Genomic DNA, 23,876 nt, shown 5'->3' with positions numbered 1-23,876 from the left:
TGAGATTTCAGCAAGGAAGTTTTGAGGCTAGACATGAGTAACTTCTTGTCACTGCAGGTTACAAGAGGCCTTAGGAGATGCTATAATTACCTCCTCAGGAGAAGTGACAGTTTGAAATGATTAAATGAAGTCCTATCTAAATGATTAGGTGAAAGTAGGAGGCTGAACATGATGGTTCTTGGAAATTAAGCTAAAGCTAAACACAGCCAAATAACTAAGGCCCGTCTCATCCTAGTGCCAAGGAATAAAGAAGCGAATTTTGCTCTCCTGTGGCTCTGACTTATGAGGCAGAAACTCAGTTTTGCATTATTTATTATTTTGATGTTCACATGCGTAATCCTGTTTGAGTCACTTCAACTGAGGAGTCTGCTATTTGAAACAGCTACTGAGTGTGAGCATGACATACACATGCACAGATCCCATTCAAGGTGTTCAAATTAATTTACTGTGTTTAAGGCAAGAGTCTTATCAACTAACTGATACCTTATATCTGGGAAACTGTTTAAGGTAGATCCTTTAAATAAAGTGAGAAGACAAGGATGGAGGGTTGACATGGGCTGAGCCCCTCCCTCTGTTGCCTGACCTGTGAGCCCCATATTCGCAGCGTGGTCTGCCCTGGAGGTAGCAATATAAGCAAGAATCAGGTCCTTGAGGGCTAGGAGAGACCTCACTGTACAGCTGAGGAAAATGAGGCTCAGGAGGGATTAAGAGGCTTACTTACAACTCCACAGCATGGGGTAGAGAGATCGCTGGATTGTTTTTAAATTCATCCTGCTTCAGTTTTAAGTAGTAAAACATATAACCTTAATGGAACTAAATACAGTCTCCTATATAAGGAAAGCAGCTCAGTTTAAGTGAGGTTACATTGAAGGAGTCTGCCTTACCTTTAAGTAATTTTTCCAAAATAGAAAATAATAATATTTTCCAAATCAAAAAGCATTTGCATAATATTATTGTTACAAAGGGCTTTTATCTCTAAGTAGGGATCCCTGAATGGGTTAAATATTCTTTTATACATTTACTACATTTGGGAAGTAGGAATTTAATTGCTTACATTTTTGATGATAAAGGAAAAGATCATTTGATAATAATTAATGTCAATTCTTGTGGGACTGGTTCCTTTTACATGGACTATAAACAAAATAATACAGGGACATTAACTTGCTCTTTAGAGCAGTGAAGCATTGAGAATGTTATGAAAACAGAAGAGCAGCAAAAACAGTTTATACAACAAGAATTTAAAAAAATCTTAATTCATTTCACAAGGACTTGACATTTTAGCCAGTATTTTTACTGAGCTTTAACTGTATTTGTGAGTTTCTTGCCATCAGTTAAGCCAGCACTTCTCAAATTGTTCCTCAAATGTTCACAGACAGCAGAGAAAAGAGAAGGTAAAATCTGCCTTAAAAGCCTAGAGGTCATAGTGCAAAGGAAAAGTGGTAAATTTAGAAACTTTTTGAAGATTTTTGTGTTAGGTTTAATGTCAAAGTATCATTTTCCACCCAAACTTGCCTCTAAGTGTCCAGGAAAATTTAACTTCTTACTTTGTGATGTTGACTTTTGTCTTTCCTAGCACAGATGCTGCTTTGAAATTCATATCCTCAAAAAACAAATATTGTCTTTTTGTTTTCTTTCCTTAACCCTCTTGAAGACAGTGAGGATGTGAGCAGCCTCGTTGTATCTATAGAAAGCCCTCTAGGTGTTTTTACTTTGTAAGAGAAAAGAGTGGTGTGTTCCTCTTCCTCAGAGTTCTGACCAACCCTTGGACAACTTCACATTTACCTACCTAGAGGAGAATCTATTACTTCACACAGAAGGTAACGTTCATTGCCATCTGATGCACTGTTTGTTTTACCTGTCACTTCCTTGCCTAAGAAATGTCCCAGCCAGAGAAATTCTCCTGCAACCCCTTTGTAAGGTTATCAAGAAGCAGATACACCCCTATTCTGATCATTTCTGGCGGAAGAAATAAATCCACTAATGAAACTCCAAGGGTTCCAGGGAAGGCACACCTGTATGACTACCCCAATGGAAGAAATGTGAATGGAATTTTAAAAATAGGTTTAAAATGAATGGCTGTTCCACTTGTTAACCTTGGGTGAGGCGTACTTGTATGGACAGATACATACACACACTTCAGGTGTGGGGGATGTTTGACTCTGGGAGCTCTGATATCTGAGCTTCTCCCTTGGAACCTGATCTTATCATGTGCCCATAAATTGGTCCCCAGTTGCTCTACACAGCATGGCTTCCTGGAGAAACTTTAGACCAAGAGCAAAGACAGATTCCACCCTCAGTTCCTAGATGAAGTATTTGGAGATCAGGCAGTCTGAGAAACCTACTGGTTTACCCTGGTTATCTCAAACTTATATAGTGGAAGCATACCAAGGATAGACTGGAGAGAGTTTGACAGCTCAGTGCCCTTGGAGGAGTAATGGAAGATCTCAAGCTGAATTTAGGTGCCAGTAACACTGTTTTTAGGGCACAATGTGTGTTTTATTGGGTTGAATTCACTTCATGCTGAGCTATATCTACAGCACCCACCCACATATACTTTTTAATAAAATTTTGAGAAACAAGGTCTCACTAAATTTCTAAGTTGCCCAGGGTGGGATCTAACTTGTGATTCTTTTGCCTCACTCTCCCAGAAATCTGGGATTATAGGTATACACCACTGTGCCTAGCTCCAGTGTGAAGTTTTACAGAAGGTCAAGCTTAGGTCAGAGCAAGGACCAGCAGAGAACTGCAGAAGGCGCCCCTAAGGATTGGGGAGATCACAGGGGGACAGACAGACCAAGGCCAATGAGACCTTTGGTTGCAGGGTTTGACCAGAGCCAGGAATCAAGAAGCAGCATGGACATGAGAACCAGGTATTTATTTACTGCCTCTGGATGGGGGAGGAAGGCTTCCTTTCTGCAGAAGTGGAAGGGTTGTGTCAAGTTTTAGGAGGCCAGGGGACTGGAAAGGGATACAGAGCGGGCTGGCTAGCTTCCATAAGTAAGAGAGATTTTGTGTCAGAAGGCAGTTAATGAGAGCCACACCTACTCCATTTTCTGCCTTCACCATCAGCTCTGGGTACCTCTCCTTATGAAACAGATGAGAGACTGGAAAGAAACATGCCTGCCTTATCAATAAGTGAATTAATACATCAAGTATCAACAAAAAAAATACACCAAGTATCAGACCTACTAGAAGATTCCCTAGGTCCCTTAACCAGGATTGGGAAATGTAGGAGCCCAGATGACAGGTCTGTAAGAGACCAGCTTTGAAGCTGATCTCCAGTTTTTACAATGGATCCTTAGTGTAGGGATAATTAGAAAGGTTTCTGAACACAAGGAGAAATACAAAAAATACAGTAAAGAGATTAAATGTAGGGAAAGCTTTTATTTTGATAAAAGTTGGGGCTGGGGATTTAGCTCAGTGGCATAAGTGCCTGCCTTGCAAGTGTGTGGTCTTGAGTTCGATCCCTGGTACCAATTTAAAAAAAAAAATCATCGGCCTTTTGGCTAAGATCAAGTGTAGTATCTGTTCTTATCAGTTTAATATTTTGATAAAATTTGGGTAAATTTTGTCCTCATATACTACCCTTGAAGACCATTGGTGTTAATTTAAAATTTTCACTGTGATTCTATGCATTTGTGTGTGTAAAATGCTTCTTATAGGAAAATTTGGCCTTGAAATTTGTAATTGTGCAAATGTCTAGGGAACTAATTGGGTTAAAATTAGAATTTATAAGTTTTAGGGTTTTTCCCAGTGGTCAAATCACTTTTCTATTGTAAAATGGTAAGAAATTTAGTTTTGGATCTAGAAGTGTGTATCTGTTGGTATGTGCCTGCCATGTTACCTGTTCTGTGAGTCTATTTATGTGTGCCATATGTCTGTGTATACATGGCATGGGCATGTGTATATGTGTGTATGTACATAGATTGGTATGTACCTGGAATAGATGTATGTTTGCTGGTGAATGCTATACATCTCTGTGTGTGGCTGGAGTATCTGGGATGTTTGTGTGTAATGTGTGTGTGTGCGTGGCATATGCATGTGTGTGTTCACAAATATCTAGGAACCAGCCCCCTACTCAGGGTGAAGTTTATACTATGGCTAGGTTGACTCAAGATTGGGCCAGGATTCTCAACACAATGATGGTAAGTGGTTTGGAGACATTTAAACTATTAAAAGTGATAAACATTAGGTTATATTTTTACTTTCAAAGGAAATTACTCTAGGAAAAAATATTCTTGCTGGATAGAAACTAAGGGATGGGAAAAGGGAGACGCTGATGCCTCACTGCCTTGAGGGAAGGTACCGGTCTCCTGCCTCTCCCCACAGCACCTCCACTGAGAGCAAGGAGGTGGGTGCTGAGATGCCCAAGCAGAGGAAAGTGCTCTGCTGTGCACCCCTGCTACCTGCCACCATTCATCAATATTGATACCATCTAGAAATCTTCCACTTGGGGGAATTGCAAGTTTGAAACCCTCTATGCAACTATATGTTGATATTATGGTCGGTGCTGAGGAAATAAAAAGAAATATTTAACATTTAAAAATTTTAAATATTAAGCATTTCTAGATTAAAATTAAAAGGCAGTAAATAAAGATGAGTACACTGCATTATTATTATTGCAATTTTCTATTAGGTATATAAAAAGTAGCTGTGTATTTAATCTATTTCTAAATAATCTCTAAAGGAATGATATAAACCTTCCATATCCACAAGGTACTAGGTTTAAATAAAATATTCAAGTAAAAACCCTTAAAGTGACATCTGAAAATCTAGTATGAGTATAAAACATAAATTAAAACTTTTTGTTTGAAAGGTTATTGAGAGGATTGTATACTAACACAAGATAATATGGATTAAATTGATCTAAGTGATGTTAGTGGGTCCCCATTCCTTCCATCCTCCTTCATACTCACCCAAAATGAGAATCAGGCCCTTTCCACTTGACCATGACACCGCCCTGAAAAATTTTCCTTGGCCTGTGGACAGTAGAGAGGACCCTGTCTCTTTTCCCTCCTGAATTCATGATTATGCACCTTGGCCTTTAGCTCCCCCAGCCACCTGTTTGGGACTTCCTGCTTGTGTTTACACATCCCTCTAGTCTACCCTTTCACTCTGGGTGTAGAGCTTTCTGCCTGAAATATTTTCAAACACAATGCTAGATAGAATCTCTCCATCCCACACAGCCCTAATGAAGACCCTGGCCTTGACAATTTCAGGCTTTTCTCGTTGTACGATGTGTTATACATTAACATGCCTCAGCTACAGGTGAATACTAAGGAAAGGATAAGCCCTGCTTATCCTGCCAGTGACCTCACAGATGGGAGGGAGGGGAAATGGGATGCAGGGTGACAAATGCTAAATGAGGTACAGTATTCTAGATGATAGGAAAACTGGTACTCTGGTTTTCTGTGGAACATCATGTAATAGAGTCATATGCTACCACACGGATGTCATTTCATGTGTGTAGCTTCGCTTCCACCTAGATTATATATTTCTTGTGCACTGTATGAGGCCATAGTGTAAAGTGTCATTCATATAAGAGACAGTCAATTAACATATGTGGTATGCATAAATAACTTGCTTTTATATGTAGTACTGATTTATTTTAACTATAAGGGAGGATATACTGAAATTGCTTGCCCTGGTGAATGTTTCTCATCAGAATATCTCAGATCCTGAAAACAGCATGATTTCTATTGATCATGGTGAAGAATAAGAGCTAAACTCCTAAGACTTCTGTTAGAAATGCAAATCAGAAGCTGGTATTACTATGAGTGCTACATGAAATATCATATTCAATTTGTAAGCTAGGAAAGCTTTAATCTTTAGGATGTGTGGTTCTACATGGTTAAGCAGTGCATCTGTACGTGAAACAATAACACATGATCAGCAAGTGAAAACACTGGCCCAACTATAGAATTTTCTAGAATTATGCCTCTGTTCTCAGTTTATGGTGATACAGAATGTTAGCCTTATCTTCACCAATTCAGAAGGTTACTGAAACAACACCTCTTAATGTAAGGGGAAAAATAAATTTTATGGGTAAGAGTGAGTATTGGAGGTTTAATTTTTCATGCTCGGTAACACAGAAAGTGAAAAATATGTATTGTTTTAAGAAAGATCACTGAGCAAATATTTAGTCCCATTAGGAACAAAAAGGGCATAACATCCTGCACAGATATTTTTCTTTGCATGATAATAAAAAAATATGAGACTGGAAAGAAAGGAATGTTATCTGAGTAAAGATAAAAGGAGAGAGAAGGAAAGAGTAGGTATAGAGGAGAGAGACATCTGTCCCCCAGCACCCAAGGGCCCTTTCATTCACTTCTCAGCCAGGCACACAGGATCCATTGTCTTTGGGGCTTGCCACAGGGTGATGCACCTAATTTTCCTGAAATGGCATCTGAGTACAGTGTTGGTTACTACTGTGAACGTGATCTTAAAAAGGAGAAATGGCCTTCTCTTTGTCTTCTTTCCTCCTGGTTCAAATACTGAGCTACCTTATACACTATTACATAGATAAGCAGAACTAGATTGTGATGCAGAGACACTGTCCCAGCTCTCGCGTGTTAGGAAAGAAAGAATAAACTACCTACTTATGGCACTCCTGTTTTATTTTGAGTCTCAGTCGCATACCATGGAACTACTCTCTGAATAATATACTAGAATACAATATAATCCATTCAGCTGGGAGGAACAAAAAGAAATTTTATTGATGGTTCTAGCAACAGTGGACACAAAAATATTTATAGGATATAATCTGAAGGTGACTTTGTCTGCTACTAAAAAGTCCTTATCAAGTAACTCTTACTGAGTATGGTGGCACCTGCCTGTAATCCTAGCACTGTAGCAGAGGTGAAGCAGGATCACAAGTTCAACCCTAGTCTGGCCAATTTAGTAACTTAGTGAGACACTGTTCTCAAATAAATAAATAAATAAATAAATAAATAAATAAATGAATAAATAAAAAAGGAGTTGGGGATACAGCTCAGTGCAAGGCCCAAGGTTAAATCCTCAATACTAAAAAGGAAAGACAACCTCTTTTTTTGTGGTTATCTGACAGAAGTCCTTAGTGATTGAATGTCTTTTGTAATGTTAAGAGAAAACAAAATATTTTTGGCTAGAGAAAAAGAAAACCTCAGTTCAGTTGGCTTACACAGAAATGAAATATAGATATACTATACCTCCTAATAAGCAGACCAGCACTTCAGTGGTTTTAAAGTTGATTGACTTGGTCATGCAATCAAACACAGAAGGACTGGAATCTTCCCAAATGAACCAGAAGTAAGAGTCATGGGATTAGCATGGCTGGCTTAGACTACTTGCAACTTGCTCTTGATGTAGGACTGAGGTTGTTATCAATTGTTGAGGATTCTTCTGCTCAGTTTGAATAGAAATTGCAAACATAGCTTTGAATGCCAGCAGCTAACAGCTCCTCTTGTTAAAGACCCTCCTCCCTGCCTTCTTGGCAGCCTGAATCAGCAGCTACTGGAAACCCTCAGAACTCTCCTGATGACTGGAGGTGGTAGCTCCTAACAATTCTCTGTTGCTGTTGATTATTCACAGGCTGCCTGCCACCTCAGTGTTACCAATCTCAGTTTCTGGCTGCTTTCCATACAATAAACCTTCAGTATTATTGGCTCTTCGTATTATTATCTGAGCCTGCCCCACTTGAGACAGAAATCATGAATAGGCAAAAGTATGCCATCTAAAGAAGATTTTATTATATCTTATGCTGCAGCATAAAGAGGAACAGAACATGGACTGACCCACTAGATAATGGGGAAATCATTTATACAGAAGATGAGGTGGGTTTAGGAAGGCATAGTATCTTGCCAGTTAACTGGTGCAGGCTTTCTGACAGGTGGGCTAGGGCTCCTTGTAGACTGGGTTGAGGATGGTTGCAGAGGGATAGAGTTATCTAGAGAGGCTATAGGGTAGAGTTATCCATGATGAAACCATGACCAAATCTTGCTATAACCAAAGCAAAAATCTCCAGAAATAGCTGTGGGGGATCTGAGGTAGTTGCGATGGACTGTTAGGTGTTTGGGGCACTATGGAAGCAAAAACAAAAAGTGCATTTTGGAGAGGCTTGGGTCCTTCTCGTCTTCTCAAGGTTATCTCCTCAACATATGGATACTTATAAAGAAAATGAATGTTCTATTAAAAAGATAGAGAAGGGATACAGACATCAGAAAGAAGCCAATACTTGCCTACAAATCATTTGTGCCCAGATAGACTCCAACAGCGAGCCTTGAGAAACCTGCCCCAGCTGGGCTGTGAGCCAGTCATGAAGTTATGTTCTATCTGCAGGCAGTCTTGTTTGCATAGGAAAGGTAAATAGCTTTAAAAGGATATTTCCTTTTGGTCATTTTCTTAACATTCTTCGATAATTCATATGCTTGTCAGTGTGTAATTATATATCAATGATGTTGAAAGTAATGCTCAGAATATTCAGTGCATACCCTCTAAGCGTTCTGTCTAAATCATGTTCATTGTGGAACATTAGCGCTTTTCTAAGATTTTACAAAAACCATCTTTGGTTTTTCTGGAACAACAAACAAAATATACACATTGACAGAGCCTATAAATACCAATTCTGAGACCTTTTAAAAATCTCTGTTAACATTCACCATTTGCCATCCAGCCCACTACGGGAAGCAGATTCCTGGGTCAATAGAGTCAGTATACCAAGATTTCATCTCTTTAATCCTATCTTTTTACTTCAATTTTTCTTATTGATTAGCAGCTTCTACAATTTACAATGATACAGTACTGCTTGTATAAAGGCCCAGCTATGTTTCCACATAAAAGAGTCTTTCAGAAATTTGCTTTAGATTTCTTTCTATCAAGATAGCAGCCATCTTCTGAGTCTAGCCTGTAGTATCTAGCCTTTACTGTTCACATGTAAAACCATTTTTAGACCACGAGTGGTCTAAAGAAGGCTGAATAACTAACTGCGGATTTCACTTTTAGGAGGTATCTTTACTCCAAGCAATCTACTTTCTTTAAATATTCTGCAAATATTTTCATTTTATTTCTGCACAACACTAACTCATAAGTTGGTTGGACTCATTATCTCTTCCTTTATCCATTCCTTTAAATATGCTTGCTTATATGAAGAACAATACTTCATGTTTTAAGAGAGAAAGATGGGACTTAAAAACTCATATCTGGTAGTTTGTATATGAATTCTTTAGCGATAGTGACGCTTGGTCAGTGGAGTGAGACCTCCTGTGTAGGTAGCCATAGGAATAGCTAATATAAGTCCTATGTTTATAAACCTGTCAGTTTAACGTGTACTAATATGTTGAGAAGAATTAGAAAACACATCTCTTGACCTTGAAGCCCAGACAATCTATGAGCAGGACAATAACTAACATGCCTTTATGAAGAAGACATCAATTACAACACTACTTTTTCTTCTAAAAGAGAGTGGTGAGCAGCATGAACTGGGGAAAGAAACACACATTCTGTGCCTGATTCTACAGCAAGAGGAAGAAAACTGCTTTCTTTTCTGGAGTACATGAGCAAGCCCACTTGACATGACTTGCTAGAGTGCATTAGTGAGGACTGCGTTCCCCTGAAAATGTAACTTGCTTTCATACTTATTCTGACTCTGGTTCAAGAGCAGGCATTATGTATTTGGTCTATGTCTTGGTCACAGGCTTATAGGCTTACTTGAGTTTTCCTTCTCTCAAACTAAATAAGCAAATAAATCAATAAATACATACATAACTATATAAAGACATCTGCTTCTTAGTCCCTCTCCATGACATCAACTTTTGGACAGGTGAGGTAGAGGCATATGCAGTGGGCTCAGGCCTTTCTGCTGAGTGTGCCCCCTGACACCTCCAGACTCTAGGAGAGTTGGGGGTCCAGAGGAGACTGAGCAAGTCAAAGGTACTTGGCTGACCCTTGGACTTTCCATTCTTACACCTAGTGCATTTCCCTGCTGAAGAGTACTCAAGGAAGCAACTGGCAGAAATACTGGCCCCACTGAAAGACAAAATAGAGAAGGAGGTCAGCTGGCTGCAATCCCTGAGATCCATCCTGGAACAGGAATTTCTAGGTCTGATAACAGAGCCCTGGTAACCCAGGCCCAGAGTTGCCACTTGTCTTTACTCAAGAAAAGCCCTTTTATCTCCAAGGAGTTTACAGATAACATTTTCCAGTGGAATATCTGACAAGCATGAGAAAGGCATGCAGCTTTAGTATTGAATGCACACTGTATTTGGGCCTTATCAAACTGTCTAAATTTCACTGAAATGGGTACAGTGGCAATTCCTCAATGCTGACTTTGGTGTTCTTGCTTTGTGATAAAGGAGGGTGATTTTCTTTTTTGTTGTTTCATTAGATTACTGTGCTATGTTTTGGGTACTAGAGTACATTCTTACACTTAAGGAGAGCCAGGTAATAATAAAAAGCAGTAAAATACACTGCAATAAAATGATTTCTAGAATTCACATGCATGCAAAATAACATTGGGAGTTACTTTCATGAAATTTAAGAACACACAAACTTTAAAAACTACATAGAAAGCTGAGATTCATCTATTTGCATTTGGTTGCTTAATGCTTTGGTGACATGTTTCATAGAATTTATTTTAAGAATGTAAATTAAATTTCCCAGCAGACTTCACTTTCATTTTTCTTAAATATGTCATTCAATTAAATAGGAATGACAGGAGAGTAAGCTCTATGCAAATTACTAGCTTGAAAGAATGCCAAGCTGGGCCACCTGCATGCTTCATTCCTTTTGGAAACAGTAGCCAGGTTTAATGAATTTGGTTTTCATGTCCTGCATTTCTGCATATTTCATTCTCCTTGGTCTAATGCCAAAGAAAAATTATGTCAGAGAGGCATGAAGTTCTATCTAATTTAATTACTAGTCAGATTGTACTCACCTAGTTACTTATTTATGATTTTCTATCCCTTTAAAAATTTTTTAATTGAGACATAATAATTGTATGTATTTATAATAATTTGATCAGTACACATATACAATATACAATGATTAAATCAAAGTAATTAACATATCTATCTTCTTGAACATTTATAATTTTTTTGTGTTTGAAGCCTATAAACTCCTTTCTTCCAGTTCTTTATAAAGTATGTAATAAATTGTTATGAAATATATTCTACTGTGCTATAGAACACCAAAACATTATATGTTAACATGTTGTAAGCTTTACATGTGTGTGCATCTGTATGTGAGAAGTTTAATTAAGGAAAAAAGTGGCTCATGAACTCCAATGCAGTAGTTCTTTATGTTATGAAAAGGTAAAAGTAATCTAAATGTTTAGAAACCTCAAACATCAGAAAAGGTTACACACCGAGAGTAAAAGTTTCCTCCCACATCCTCATTGCTGTACCCAAGGGAACTGCTGTTAATGGTTTCTTTCCAGAATATAATTTATACATTTTTGAACATTGATATCATTTTTTTTGCTATTTTAACTTAGGTTTATATATTAAAAATTATTCTGCATCAGGATACATATTGACTTCATTATCTGTAACAGGGTACTGTATTCTGTTGTATACATAGATATAAAAGCATTTAACTTAAAACTTAATGAAAATTTGATTGCTTTTGAATTTTATCTATTCTAAAATAGTGCTACAAAGAATCTCTTCTATAAATATCTGACAAGCTTCAAAGCCTTTTGGTTCTGTCTGTAGGTGTTTTGCTGGTAGGAGTGCATTATTGTTATACATGCAGGACCAGGAGTTGGTTTTTGTTACCTACGTTACTGAAGAAGTGGCTTTCTCTGTACTGTGCAGCACCGCAGTCACTTGCCACATGCAACCGTGGAGCACTCACACTGTGGCTACTAAGACTGAGGAAGTGAATTTTTAATTTTATTTAATTTTAATGTAAATAGCCACAGGTAGCTAAAGACTGCCATGTTGGACAGTGCAGACATGGGCAGAGATCAGATAAGGATTTTAAAAATTCATAGGAACTGTTGTATCATCAGAGTAAGTATACAGGATTTCTGAGTTCTCTGGTAGAAATACAGAGAAAGAAGGGGTCTCTAATTGAGTTGCCACAAAATTGATTTCATACCACATTATTCAGAGACAGGTGTTATTATTATTATTATTATTATTATTTGTGTTTTTGAGACAAGGTCTCACTATATGGTTCAAGCTCGCCTTGAACTCACTATGTAGTTCAGGCTGGTCTCAAAACTGTGGTGATGCTCCTGCCTCAGCCTCCTCAGTGCTGGCACTACAGCTGTGCACTACTATGCCCTGTGGGTCATATTATATTAAAAATAAAATTATTTTATACTTCCCTTTATTTCAACAAAAATTGGCTGGAGAAGTAGAATGGCCAGTGATCTATGCTAGAAAGTATATATTTCAAATTAGAGAACATTTTCTTTCTAAGAACATTTGCCAATTCATAGGTACTTTCCTGAGGAATGGAATGCAGGACATACTCGTACATTTGAGAATCATTCCTCCAATTAAAATAAATGCTCTCCCAAGCTTTCTATCTTTGCACTTCAAGCTGTCTCACAGGCAGAAAGTCTAGCAAGACTTATTTCCAATCTGCAAATGAGCCAATCTTGGAGTTTAAATTAGATTTTTGGACACTTGTCAAACAAACATGGACTGCATATTTTTGACATTTCCTAGCATTAATTTTTTTTAAATTTTTTTTTAAATTTTATTTAAGGAGAAAAGAAAAAAAAGCAGAGAAAGGGTACAAGTTATACAGATTTGCAGAAAAAAAATGAACAGTAGGAAATTACTAGTTAATGGATTACATATTGTCATCTTAGAAATAATTGTTCAAGTCACAAAATTAAAGCTTGTAAAGTGGACATTCCATCAATGATACTGCAAACAGTTCTGTTCAATGATCCAATAAAACTCTGTGATATCATTTTCTATCTTATACACTTAAATATACATGCAGTTATATAGTACAGAGCACTTTCTTTTCCTCTCTTTTGTACAATGACTATTACACATTTTGGGTTTCATTGCTCCCATGGTTCTTATTACTTTTTTGGAAGAGAGTAAAACCAAATGTGACATAACAGAACAGAATCGGTCAAGTCAAAAGGGTGGACATAATAGATAATGTGAAAACATAATACAAGGTGATCAACAATGGTTACCATAATGCCTCCCACTATCTCTAATAGAATTGCCTATATTGTTAGTTACAATACAATTGAACAAAACTGTAAAGAATAAAACCGACAAAACCAAAACATTGGAGACATTGTAGGTCTTCAAAAATAGATAAAAGTCAATGAGAATGGGCGTCATAATGAATCTCATTATCTTCACAGCTGATGCCTAAATTTTCGAACCTGATACTATCCAGCAAAACAGAATGGGGGAACATCAGTTAAAAACCAGATGGTGAGAGTAATACAGGGCTTTAAATCGAGGTAATGGAAAGTCAAAGTGGGTTACTATAATATATCCTGCTATTTTTTTCCTTTAATTAAAAGGATAAAAATAAAAAAGTAAATAATGGAGTGGAGATTGAGATAAAAGAGGGCATAACAACGAAACAGCACAGATCAAAACATAACCATTTAAGCAGAATAGTGTTTCACCACCAGATAATCCTGACCTAAAAGTAGTTACCATATTATCTCTTTCCTTGAAATCCTTGAGTACAACTTCGTATACTGTAGCATTAAGTATATCAAAACAATGTAAAACCATTCAAGAGAATGACAGCATTACAGAGTATTTAGAATCGACTAACAGAAAATGAACAATGGTTTCTGTATAATCTCCTTGTCTTTAAAAGGTTTTTGCTTATACTATCATACATAATAAAATCCAGTAAGATACAACCTATTTGGACCATTGAAGACAGAAGGACAAAAGCTAGATGAGACTTCAAAACAAGATGATACTAAATCAGTATTACCTATTAAGATGTCATTTTCTCCAAAATAGCTGTTCCTATCATCCAATCTTCTCTGCCTCATTTCTGTTGAGCTCTTATTCTGTCAGTAGCTGTCAGTTTGTCTTCTTCACTTTGTTCTCTGCTCCATTCGTTGTGGCCTCCATTATTTCTGGATTCTTTGTATTTTTCTTTTTTTAGAATATCCTGCAATACTCTCTGTAGAGTTGAATTGGTGGTTGCAAATTCCCCCAGTTCCTCTTTATCCTGGAAGCACCTTGTTTTTCCATCAATTTCGAGGGACAGTTGTGCAGGATATCTCAATCTTGGCTGGAGATTATTATCTTTCAAAGCTTGAATTATTTCCCCCCAAGCTCTTCGTGATTTGATGGTTTGTGCAGAGAAATCTGCTGTAATTCTGATGGGTGCTCCCTTGTAAGTGGTCTGCTTCTTGTCTCTGACAGCTTTTAATATTCTGTTCTTGTATTGAATTTCTGGAATTTTTATTATTATATGCCTGGGTGTTGCTCTGTTTGGGTTGTAGGTAGCTGGGGTCCTGTATGCCTCATACATCTGAGTATCTTTACCTTTTGCTAAATTAGGAAAATTCTCCTGGATTATTTCTGTGAGTAGCTTTTGTAGTTCATTTGTTTGTGTCCCTACTTCTTCTTTTATGTTCTTAATCCTTAAGTTATGGCTCCTCTTATCATCTTCTTGTCTTTGTATTATTGCTGTTTGTTTCTTTGTTATTTTTAAGAAGTTTTTCATTTCATTCTCCCATATTACAATTCTGCCCTCCAGTTCAGATAGTCTGTCCTTAGTTTCTTTCAAGCTGTTATGCCAGTCTTCGATAGACTTCTTAGTTTCTTGGTAGTCCCTTTGAACCTGCTTCACGTATTCTATGCTTTCCCTGTTTTCTCCATCAAACACTTCTCCCCTCTTTTTCTGTTCTTCCATTCCACCATCTGTTTTTTCTTGGGTGGTGCTTAGTATTTCTCTAACTATTTTGCATACTTCTAGCTTCAGGTCGTTGATAACTTCATTCCTGAATTGGTCTATGAGGCTCTCTATATGGTGCCTTATGTGTAATGGTGCGGTGTCTGTTATTGCCTGTTTCTCAGAATTGGGGGCCGAGGAGCCTTTCTTGTTGCTGCCTCTTCCCATATTCTCTGTTCCTTATGTATGCAAGCTTATATGAGAGGCCTAGCTTCTCTCTCTGTCAGCCACAGCCTGATCGAATTGCGCCGGTTAGGTGTTTCCACTCACTGCTGCACACCAGGCAGCCTACGCGGGGGCCCGCCCCTCCCGGCCTCCGTCAGGCTCTGGGATCTGGGTTGGGCCAGCCTACGGGGTCCGCCGGCAGCGTCACGCAGGCCAGGCACTTTTCACCAATCCCGCCCGACAGGGGAATGTGTGGCTGGAGTCGCCAGCGCGCCCTGCTCCCGCAGGACTGCCCGGGCCCAGAAAGTCCACTGGAGTCAAACTGTGGTGGAGTGTCAGTTTCTCTCACTCACCTCGCCACAAGTCAGAACATGCCTCCCTGCCTGTCCTGTTTTCGACTCCGTTCACAGACTCCCGTTCTCAGAGTTTCCGTGCGTCTCTCTCCTTGCCGAGCCGATGTAGAGGCAGCCAGCCACCGTGCGGCGGGAAACCCAAATGGCGTGGGGTCCAGCCTCAGCAGCGAGGCTTTTCTGTTCCTGTTTTAGCACCAGGACTGCATTCCGAGTTGGTTTCTCTCAGCCGAGTTCGTTCCTGAGTCAGCAGAGCATAACTCCACCTGCTTATGTCTCTTTAGTCCGCACCATACCTGGCTTCTGAGCCTAGTTTTCAGAGAGCCTCCGGTAGTTGCTGTTATCTGTCCGCCATGTTCTCCCGGAAGTCTCCTAGCATTAATTTTCTTTTTAAAATGCTTTTTGATAAAGAATAGTTTCTATATTAAAATGCAATGTGAAGATACAGGAATGGTCTGGAGTGTCATACTCATGAACCACATTTAGTTATCCTGAAGAATCCCTGTCCTTCTCTGAGCCTCCCTGAAGGCATCTTACATAGACCACATAGATGGGGGTTGTACATTTTAATCCCTAATTAAGAACCCAATATACTTTGTAAAATATTTCAGTATAATTTAATTAATGTATGTATTTTTAAAAAAATATAATTTCCTTAAGCAATAAGAATGACAAACATTTTCTTCTTTCCTTTCATTATTAAATATTAACCATCTGCTTGGTTTCTATTTCTGAGCTCCACATATTCCTGGGAAAAGAGTTCCACACCCAAAGTGTTCATTAAAGATTCCAAGTCAATACTCTAATTAGTTAAACCTTTGTAGAAGGCCAGGTATCACTATTTGTCATCAGTGACTCCTTTCCTGTATAAGGCAGAAAACGAGGTTGGGTCTCTCATTTCACTAAAAATTCCAAAATGTATTAATGGTACTGTTGTAAGTAGTTCACTGTGTTGAATAAAAGCATACACAAATGCTTTTAGCATAATGCTGGTCAAATTTCACAATTACATCTAAGTTCAAGTTTAATGATGCTTTTACAACTTTAGTTGGTACAATTTTTGAGACTCTTTTAAAAGAAAGTAATACTAGATGCAATTGGCTAAGAGGACTCAGAAGGGGGCTGATTCAGGTGAAGAACCCCAGTGATATTATTCCTCTGAAAAAATCTGTCCCTGAGCAGCACTACATGCATTTTGTTAAAGGAAGGAATGCTGTTAGAAGCCTTAGAAAATCCAATCTCATTTCCTTAAGTTAATGTGATTTTTAAGTCTCTTGTTTTCATTTTTTCAACTATTAAATCTTGTCCCTGGATTTCTAATTTAAGATAGAAAACTCTTCTTCCAGCTTCAAGCATTACTTTAACAAACTATGTCCTAGACATATAATATCCCAGGATAATACCAAATAAGATAAAGATGTTTTATTTATAGAGAAGGTTTGATTTCCATAGCTTTCTGCATTCCCAGGTCAGTGAGTGTAATGTATTCCATATTTTGTTGCTGTTTTTCTGTATTAAACATGTCAACTTTTCACATTGGAGTCATAAAAGTTAGCAGGGTAGTTCTGATGAATAGCAATAAGAACAAAAGAAAGAATAATGCATAACATGAATTCCTCAGGAAATCAATTAATATTTTTATGAACAATCGTAAAAAAAGTACGATCAAGGGTTAGCAGAGAGTAAGGTCAGACTATTTGATCCCAAAATATATTCCTTATTGAATTCAATCAATGTAAAAATATTCTGTGCTGAGTCAAAGCTAAAATCCTGTTGTCTCCAAGAGTAAAACATTTTATAGTCAGAATGTGCAAAACTCTTTATTTGGGTAAGTGAATTTACATAGTTTACATACAAGCTATAAATTTTGCAGTACTTGCAGGTTTCTAATTGACATTTTGCGACTCGCTTGGACATAGTGTTACACTGGTGAATTATGTACTATGTGCTATTAAAGCACTATATAATATGAAAATACTTAAATATTTTAAACAATATTTGTTGAGATAAGGAAAGAAATTCTAATACTTGGGTAAATGATGATCAATATTGGAAAATAAAAGTGACAGGTTACTTACATTTCTCCTACATTGTTAAGAACTACCACATTGAAAAGTTTGTACAAATATTATTTGTATAAGATATCATGCCTGTATCTTGTACTCTGCATAACTACTATGAAGACAACAGTATATAGTGTATTAATTATTAAACTTACCTACTAACCTGCTTTGAAATTCTTTTTAATAGTTTTTTAAATTTTATTCTGTTTAAAATACATTAATGGCAAAAGAAAGAACTGCCATATTGTTCAGATTCATTCATTCATTCATTCATTCATTCACTGAATACTGAACCCCAAATACATGACTTTAGTGATAAGAATGTAGACTCAGGGCAGGAATATAAAGCCACAAAACCAGTATAAGACTTCAACTTGAATCCTAGGATGTGGCACTTTTTTCCAAACGATTCTTAATAATGGGAATAAATTTGCTGTAACCATTGCACATCTGTCCTTGTCTACATGGACTGACATAACCATTTTTATGGAAATCCTTGTCTGTGTGTTAGGCAACGTACATTGCTCATCAGCAACAGGTTAGCCTAATGACACAGTGCACCAAAGTGTCAGGCAATCAATTTCATTTTGTAATTGAAATACTATATGTTTGAACAAGTGTGTCCTGGATTTTAACATCTCCTATTTTAGAGAAACTTGAGTCAATCAAAACATTAGAGCCTGTTTCTTGAGCTATAAAGCAGTAGTCATGGATATACAGAGGGTCATCCACATACCCAGTGGCAGGCAAATGATGAAAAAGATTAGAGCTAATTCCAGACCCAGAGCTCAGTGCAGAGATGTGTTCCAGCTCCAAAAATGTGGCTATGGGAATATTATAGTGCATCCTAAGGCTTTCTTTTTAAATTCTATGACTATCAGGTAATCTAATTTTCAGCATTTTAGACATGAGGACCTTTTCATGACACGAAATATTTCCTGAATAATAATAATAAGATCATAAGAGTTACACTTTTGTATCTGTTGATAGAATTTGAACTAATGGCATCTAACCTAACCTCTTGTTTAGTCAGTATGGACCCCCTTTATACGTGGTACCTCAGTTCAGAAACTTAATTCTTTCCATCACAGATTGAGTTGGATGAGAACTGAGTCAAATTTCCGCATAATGTCAACATTGAATCTGACCAGTGAATTTGACTCAGTTCTCATTTAATTCGGTTTGTCACCTCACTATAATTGTGGAAAGAATTAAACTTGTGAACTGAGGTACCACTATATTCAAATTAAGTTAACATCCTTTTGTGAAAGTTGGGAGTTTAAAAAAAGGGCAATGATGAGGTCAGCTGGTCTCAGCTCAGACCTCAAAGCTATAGGAATAGGAGTTAAGAAAGAGACTAGGGCAGTAAATGCAGAAAGAAAAGGAAAGCATAATGAGAAGTACATCCATTAACTAATCATTTTCCCAACTACTTTAAATTGTAAACTATTTGGCTTAAAATATGTCTGTAAGTTCTGTGATACTCTTTAAGGTAAAGCCTTTCTTCCCTTTGAGAGTAGATTGAAACTAGTACCTTATTTTTCCTGAGTAGAATAAAGTGAAAGTGACAGGTTTGGGAATTAGGTCCTAAAGACACTGTGGCTCCCTCTTTGCTTTCCTTTTGGATAACTTGCTCCAAGAAAAGTTAGCTGATGTCATGGAGACAAACATCATAAAAGAGGACCACCTGGTAATGAGCTGGGCTTCCTGATAACAGCCAAGTAGGAAATGAGGTCTTTTTATTGCTAATAGTCTTGGACTAAGTCATGCTGGAAGTCAAGCTTTCAGGCAGCTATACCTAACCTCCTGGGACATTCTGAACAAAGACCATTTTGTTAAGGCCCTCATGGGCAACTCTTGACCCTTAGAAACTCTGAAAAATAACAAATGCTTACTAAATATTAAAATTTGGGGCTATTTGCTATTCAGCAGTAGATAACTAATACACAAATTAGCAAACACATCTCTCCAAACAACAAAACAGAACAAATCAAAATTAAAACAAGACCTACTACCTAGAATTTCCAAAAAATAAAAGAACATCCTGAAACTAGACATCTGCCATTAGGTAAAATTTTGCCCTAAATTCTCTTAACCCAAAGATACTGAAACAATTAAATTCATTACTAATATAAATTTTTATGACGATGCTTAAATATGTATGCTAATACAATGCCACATTGTGCTATAAAAAGGAAGACAAAGGTCTTCAAAACATAAAATCTCTGAAGTTCTCAAAGCAAAGTGAACAATTGAATGCACAAAATTGGCCAAAGAAAACTGGCCATCTTGTGAAGTATCCAGCTTTAGAGAATGGAACAACAGTAGCAATTAGCAGGAAGAAACATACAACTTAATCATTAATCTAAAACAATCATTGCTTATTTTAACAGAAAACATCTGTCAGCTTTCTGATCTAGAATTTGGCAGCCAGTTTAGGCCACTCACAATCAGAACTGATTACAACTAAGGCTGGAAAGTGTGGTTTGATTTCCATAATTCCCAAATATGGAAAATGTTACTTGAGCTTGCATTCTAACATAATTATGATTATTAATCTAGAGGTATTTCCTTTCTTCAGACATCAGGCATCTCACTATTTTTCAATCTATTGTCTCTAATATATTATACAACCAGAATTTTGTTAGCCATGTTGCATGACATATAGGGAACTTTACTAATGATAAAAGATGTCAACCTGTGCACAGGTAACTTACGGTGCTGTACCAAAAATTAGGCATAGGTTATGACTTGATGGTTAAGTATGTATGTTATCTATGCCCTTCTTCCATAAGTTCCCTATGAAGTTGTAAATTTAAAAGAAACGTTTCTTATCAAAATTCAGTAGCACTTTATAAACACATATGCTTTCTTCCTTAACCAGCCTGCATGAAATTTAATATCAGCATTATTGTCTATCATTATTCAACCTATAATTTAGTAAGCCTTCTGTTGGAGCTGTGCTCCTGCCCCTTTGACCACCAGTGTGCAGATAGAAATTCATTGCCATACCATTCAAGTCATATTCTTTGACCTCATGGAAAAAACACTTACCATGTATCTTAGTCTGCTTTCGTATTAGGCACCATTAGCTTTGCTCAATTCCATTTAAAATTATTCTTATGACAGAATAACATTTCAAAATTTCCAGTTTAATCCCCATCTTATTTCTTGAAATATTTAGGCACACAGGGTCACTAAATCTTCCCTAATGGAGATTTGTTTTCTCCTGTCTACTGCAAGGTAACTCTGTGGAAAGCTCTACACCACCTGAGTACTGTAAGAAAAGTCCAAGTTTCGGGTAGTGGTTCACTATGTCAGAATAAATACTTAGATAAGCAATGAAAACAGATAATTTTAATTCAAATCCTCTGAAAATAAATACATACATTAATTAAGAGATTATTTCTCATGTGTGAGGCTCTATGTAAGAATTTAGCAATCTATTTTGATATATCCATTTAAAAATATTTGAGTTCAAAGAGAAAAAGCAACAACAAAAAAAGAATACTAGCCCATTTGCAAAAGCTATAAATACAGTAGCACGGCCAAGGATGCAGATGGTACTCACCCCACAGCCGAGGTTGTTGATGGCTTCACACGTGATTTTCTTCTGACCCTGCTCAGGTAGCAGCCCTGCTCCGCAGCCAGGGTGAGGGCACAGCACACCGCCCATCTGCAGCACACACTCCTCAGCACCATACCGCTGGTAGCGGTTATACTACAAGAAGGAAAGGCAAGGTGAGCTTGTCAGAGCAATTGTGTACAGACAGGGATGTGCTAGTGCAGCCAAAGGGAACATGGGAGGGAACATGGGAGTTTTGCCTAGTCAGATTTAGTAAAAAATGTGTGGGAGAAGAGGGATGTGGCGGGCAGGTTGTGGTACCACACAGAGAAAGTCTTCTAAATTCAAATACAAAATGGGCAAGTGAAATTCTTTGCATTTTGGCTCTAGAAAATAGATTTCCCAAAATTTGGTTCTCAGTGACACTGTGTCAACTAATTCTATTTAAGCAAACCTAGCTTATATAAATTTTAAGAAATACCATGTATTACATGGTGGAAAATTAAAATAATATTGCTATCAATCTTCTAAAGCAATATGTTTTTATGCCTGTATTTAAGTTTCTATGAAGTTTTATAATCATTAAATAAGTTTTAGCGAGTAGGCCCAGTATTCTGTCTCATAACTGTTGGCAACGGACATGACAGCAACGAGCATATTCAGCTTGAAGGATGGCAGTAATGTTTGAGAGCAGCATTTTCCTTTTATCATTGTTCTTATTTTAAAAGCATAGTTTCCTTTACCTCAACCTCATGTTAACCAAGAAGTTGAGTGATTGCAACCTCCACAAAAACTGCTATTATTTCTGTAACCCTTACTGCTGCCTCAACACACACAGCGCAGAAGCTAGGGCAGGGTCTTTTCCCTTCCTCCAACATGAGAGAGAGCTATGAACTCCCTTGTTGGAGGGAGATGATAGGATGGCCTTTGAAAGTCCAGCCTTGTCATTCCTTTCCCCATTCTTATCCCATGACCTTGGTGCCTTAATTTGGGAGCCCTGAGATGGAGTAGGCCCTTTTGATACCCCAAATACCCCTTGAAATATAATTCAGGAAGGCTGGTTGTTGGGGTTGTTTTGGGAACCCTTTTGGGAGGTGCCAGGAGTGGGTAGGTGGGGAGAGTTGAGGCTCCTTCCTATAACACCACTCTCAGGCCTCCAATATCTTTGAAGTCCATTCCCTAACTTGGGGTGGAGGAGCATTTGGGATCCCTACATTTTGGACCATTTTCATTCATTTTTGAGCTCCAAATCCCCAGTCTAACCTGGAGTTCTTCTTAAGGTCAGAGTGCTTCACTGGCTCACTAGAGTCCAAACATATTCTGACTTCACAACTTTGCTTAGTTCCATTTAGTATTGTCTTTCAACTAGCATCAGAGTCAACCCCAATCCCCATGTTTTCATTTTCAAGGTTGTTTTCATTTCATCCTTAACTTACTCTTCTTCTTACATTTAATTACATTATCCTCTAAACTCATATCCGGTCCAATGGATTTGCTCAGCTATCAACTATTAATTTATGTAACATTTACTGAGAGTCTACTGTGTTCCAGACACTACTGTGGGACAAGATGAAGACAGATCAGTGGATAAAATAATCACTTCTGTCCTCATCCACAGACTACAAACAATGAGTTAGGTAAAAATGTAAAGTGCTTCAAATGGTGATCAGTGAGGAGAATTAATAGAGAGGGAGGAGACAGACTCCAGAGAAGATAGGGATTACAATCTTTTAAAGAGGTGAGGTGCTCCATCTGAGTCAACATTTACAGGAAATTAGAAGGCAAGCTGTGGCAGGAGCATCAACAGAATAAAGGGCCCAGAGGTATAGTGTGCTTAGTTTGTGGTATAGCCAGGAGGCTGGATATACCGAGGCAGAGGGAAGAAGAGTAGGGGGATAACAAAAGGTGAAGGCAGAGCATTCGTGGTGTCCAGGATATCAAGGTTGCTGAAAACTTTGTAAGAATTCTGCTGTAATTCTAAAGATACCATAGTCCCTGCAGAGCTCTGAGGTGAGGAGTGACATGATCCAACTACCATGGTAAAGGTATTCATCTGACCTTTGGTTCAGAGTAGGCTCTGGAGCAGAAACGGGATGCAAGAGGCAGAGACAGAGGAAGGAGTTCATTTCAGCAGGCCATGTAAGCAAGGAGAGTGGCTGGAACAGGGAAGTGGCGCTGGGTGTGAGATCAGGGATGGAATTTGGGATATTTTTTAAAAGTAGAAATTGAAGAACTTTCAGTCATATTCGATGATTGGTGTGAGAGGCAAAGAATCTGAGTACAATATGCTTTCCTGTAAAGATGAGAAGTGAGTGCTGTGGGAGAAGAGAAAGGTGTGTGAGAGAGAGAGAGACAAAGAGACAGAGAGACAGAGAGAGACAGAGAGACAGAGACAGAGAGAGACAGAGACAGAGACAGAGACAGAGAGACAGAGACAGAGAGAGAGAGACAGAGAGAGACAGAGACAGAGAGAGACAGAGACAGAGAGAGACAGAGAGACAGAGAGAGACAGAGACAGAGAGAGACAGAGAGAGTGTGTCAAGGGTGTTTAAAAAAGAGATATTATTTTCATCATACTGGCTTTCAGTTTAGTAGCCTAGTACACAGGGAGTCAAATTGTTGGTGGATCATTGAATGGATGAGTTTGGTGTTCAGAAGAAAGATATAGTTCTAAGAGAAATTTTAAATTCATTAGAGCTCTCCTTTCCCTAAATTGTTTTCACTTTTAGAGTCCCAAGGAAAAAAGATAACTTGGCTGAATCTCTTTGTACACATGCTAATTGTTCCTACATGCAATGACATTCACTATGATATGGTCTAAAACTGCATGCGGTAAATTATAATCTA

General features: G+C 37.9%; 1 protein-coding gene and 1 pseudogene across 4 annotated transcripts in view; one reads left to right on the top strand and one right to left on the bottom strand.

Annotated features, from left to right (window-relative positions):
• Window positions 1-23,876, bottom strand: part of Prkn (parkin RBR E3 ubiquitin protein ligase) — a 1,262,552-nt gene that overhangs the window by 158,303 nt on the left and 1,080,373 nt on the right. For all 4 annotated transcript variants that reach the window (XM_063233336.1, XM_063233335.1, XM_063233337.1 and 1 more), the window contains one exon: window positions 21,036-21,185. In XM_063233336.1, coding sequence (XP_063089406.1) covers window positions 21,036-21,185 — 150 coding nt within the window. The remainder of the gene's footprint in view (window positions 1-21,035; window positions 21,186-23,876) is intronic.
• On the top strand, window positions 3,489-3,590 carry LOC111755803 (U2 spliceosomal RNA; annotated as a pseudogene).

Source organism: Cavia porcellus, unplaced genomic scaffold (genome assembly GCF_034190915.1).
Source record: "Cavia porcellus strain 051 isolate PalLab524CR breed Dunkin Hartley unplaced genomic scaffold, mCavPor4.1 scaffold_22, whole genome shotgun sequence".
Taxonomy (NCBI): Eukaryota; Metazoa; Chordata; class Mammalia; order Rodentia; family Caviidae; genus Cavia; species Cavia porcellus.
Note: the sequence above shows the minus strand (reverse complement) of the source record. Positions and strands in the feature narration are given on the sequence as shown.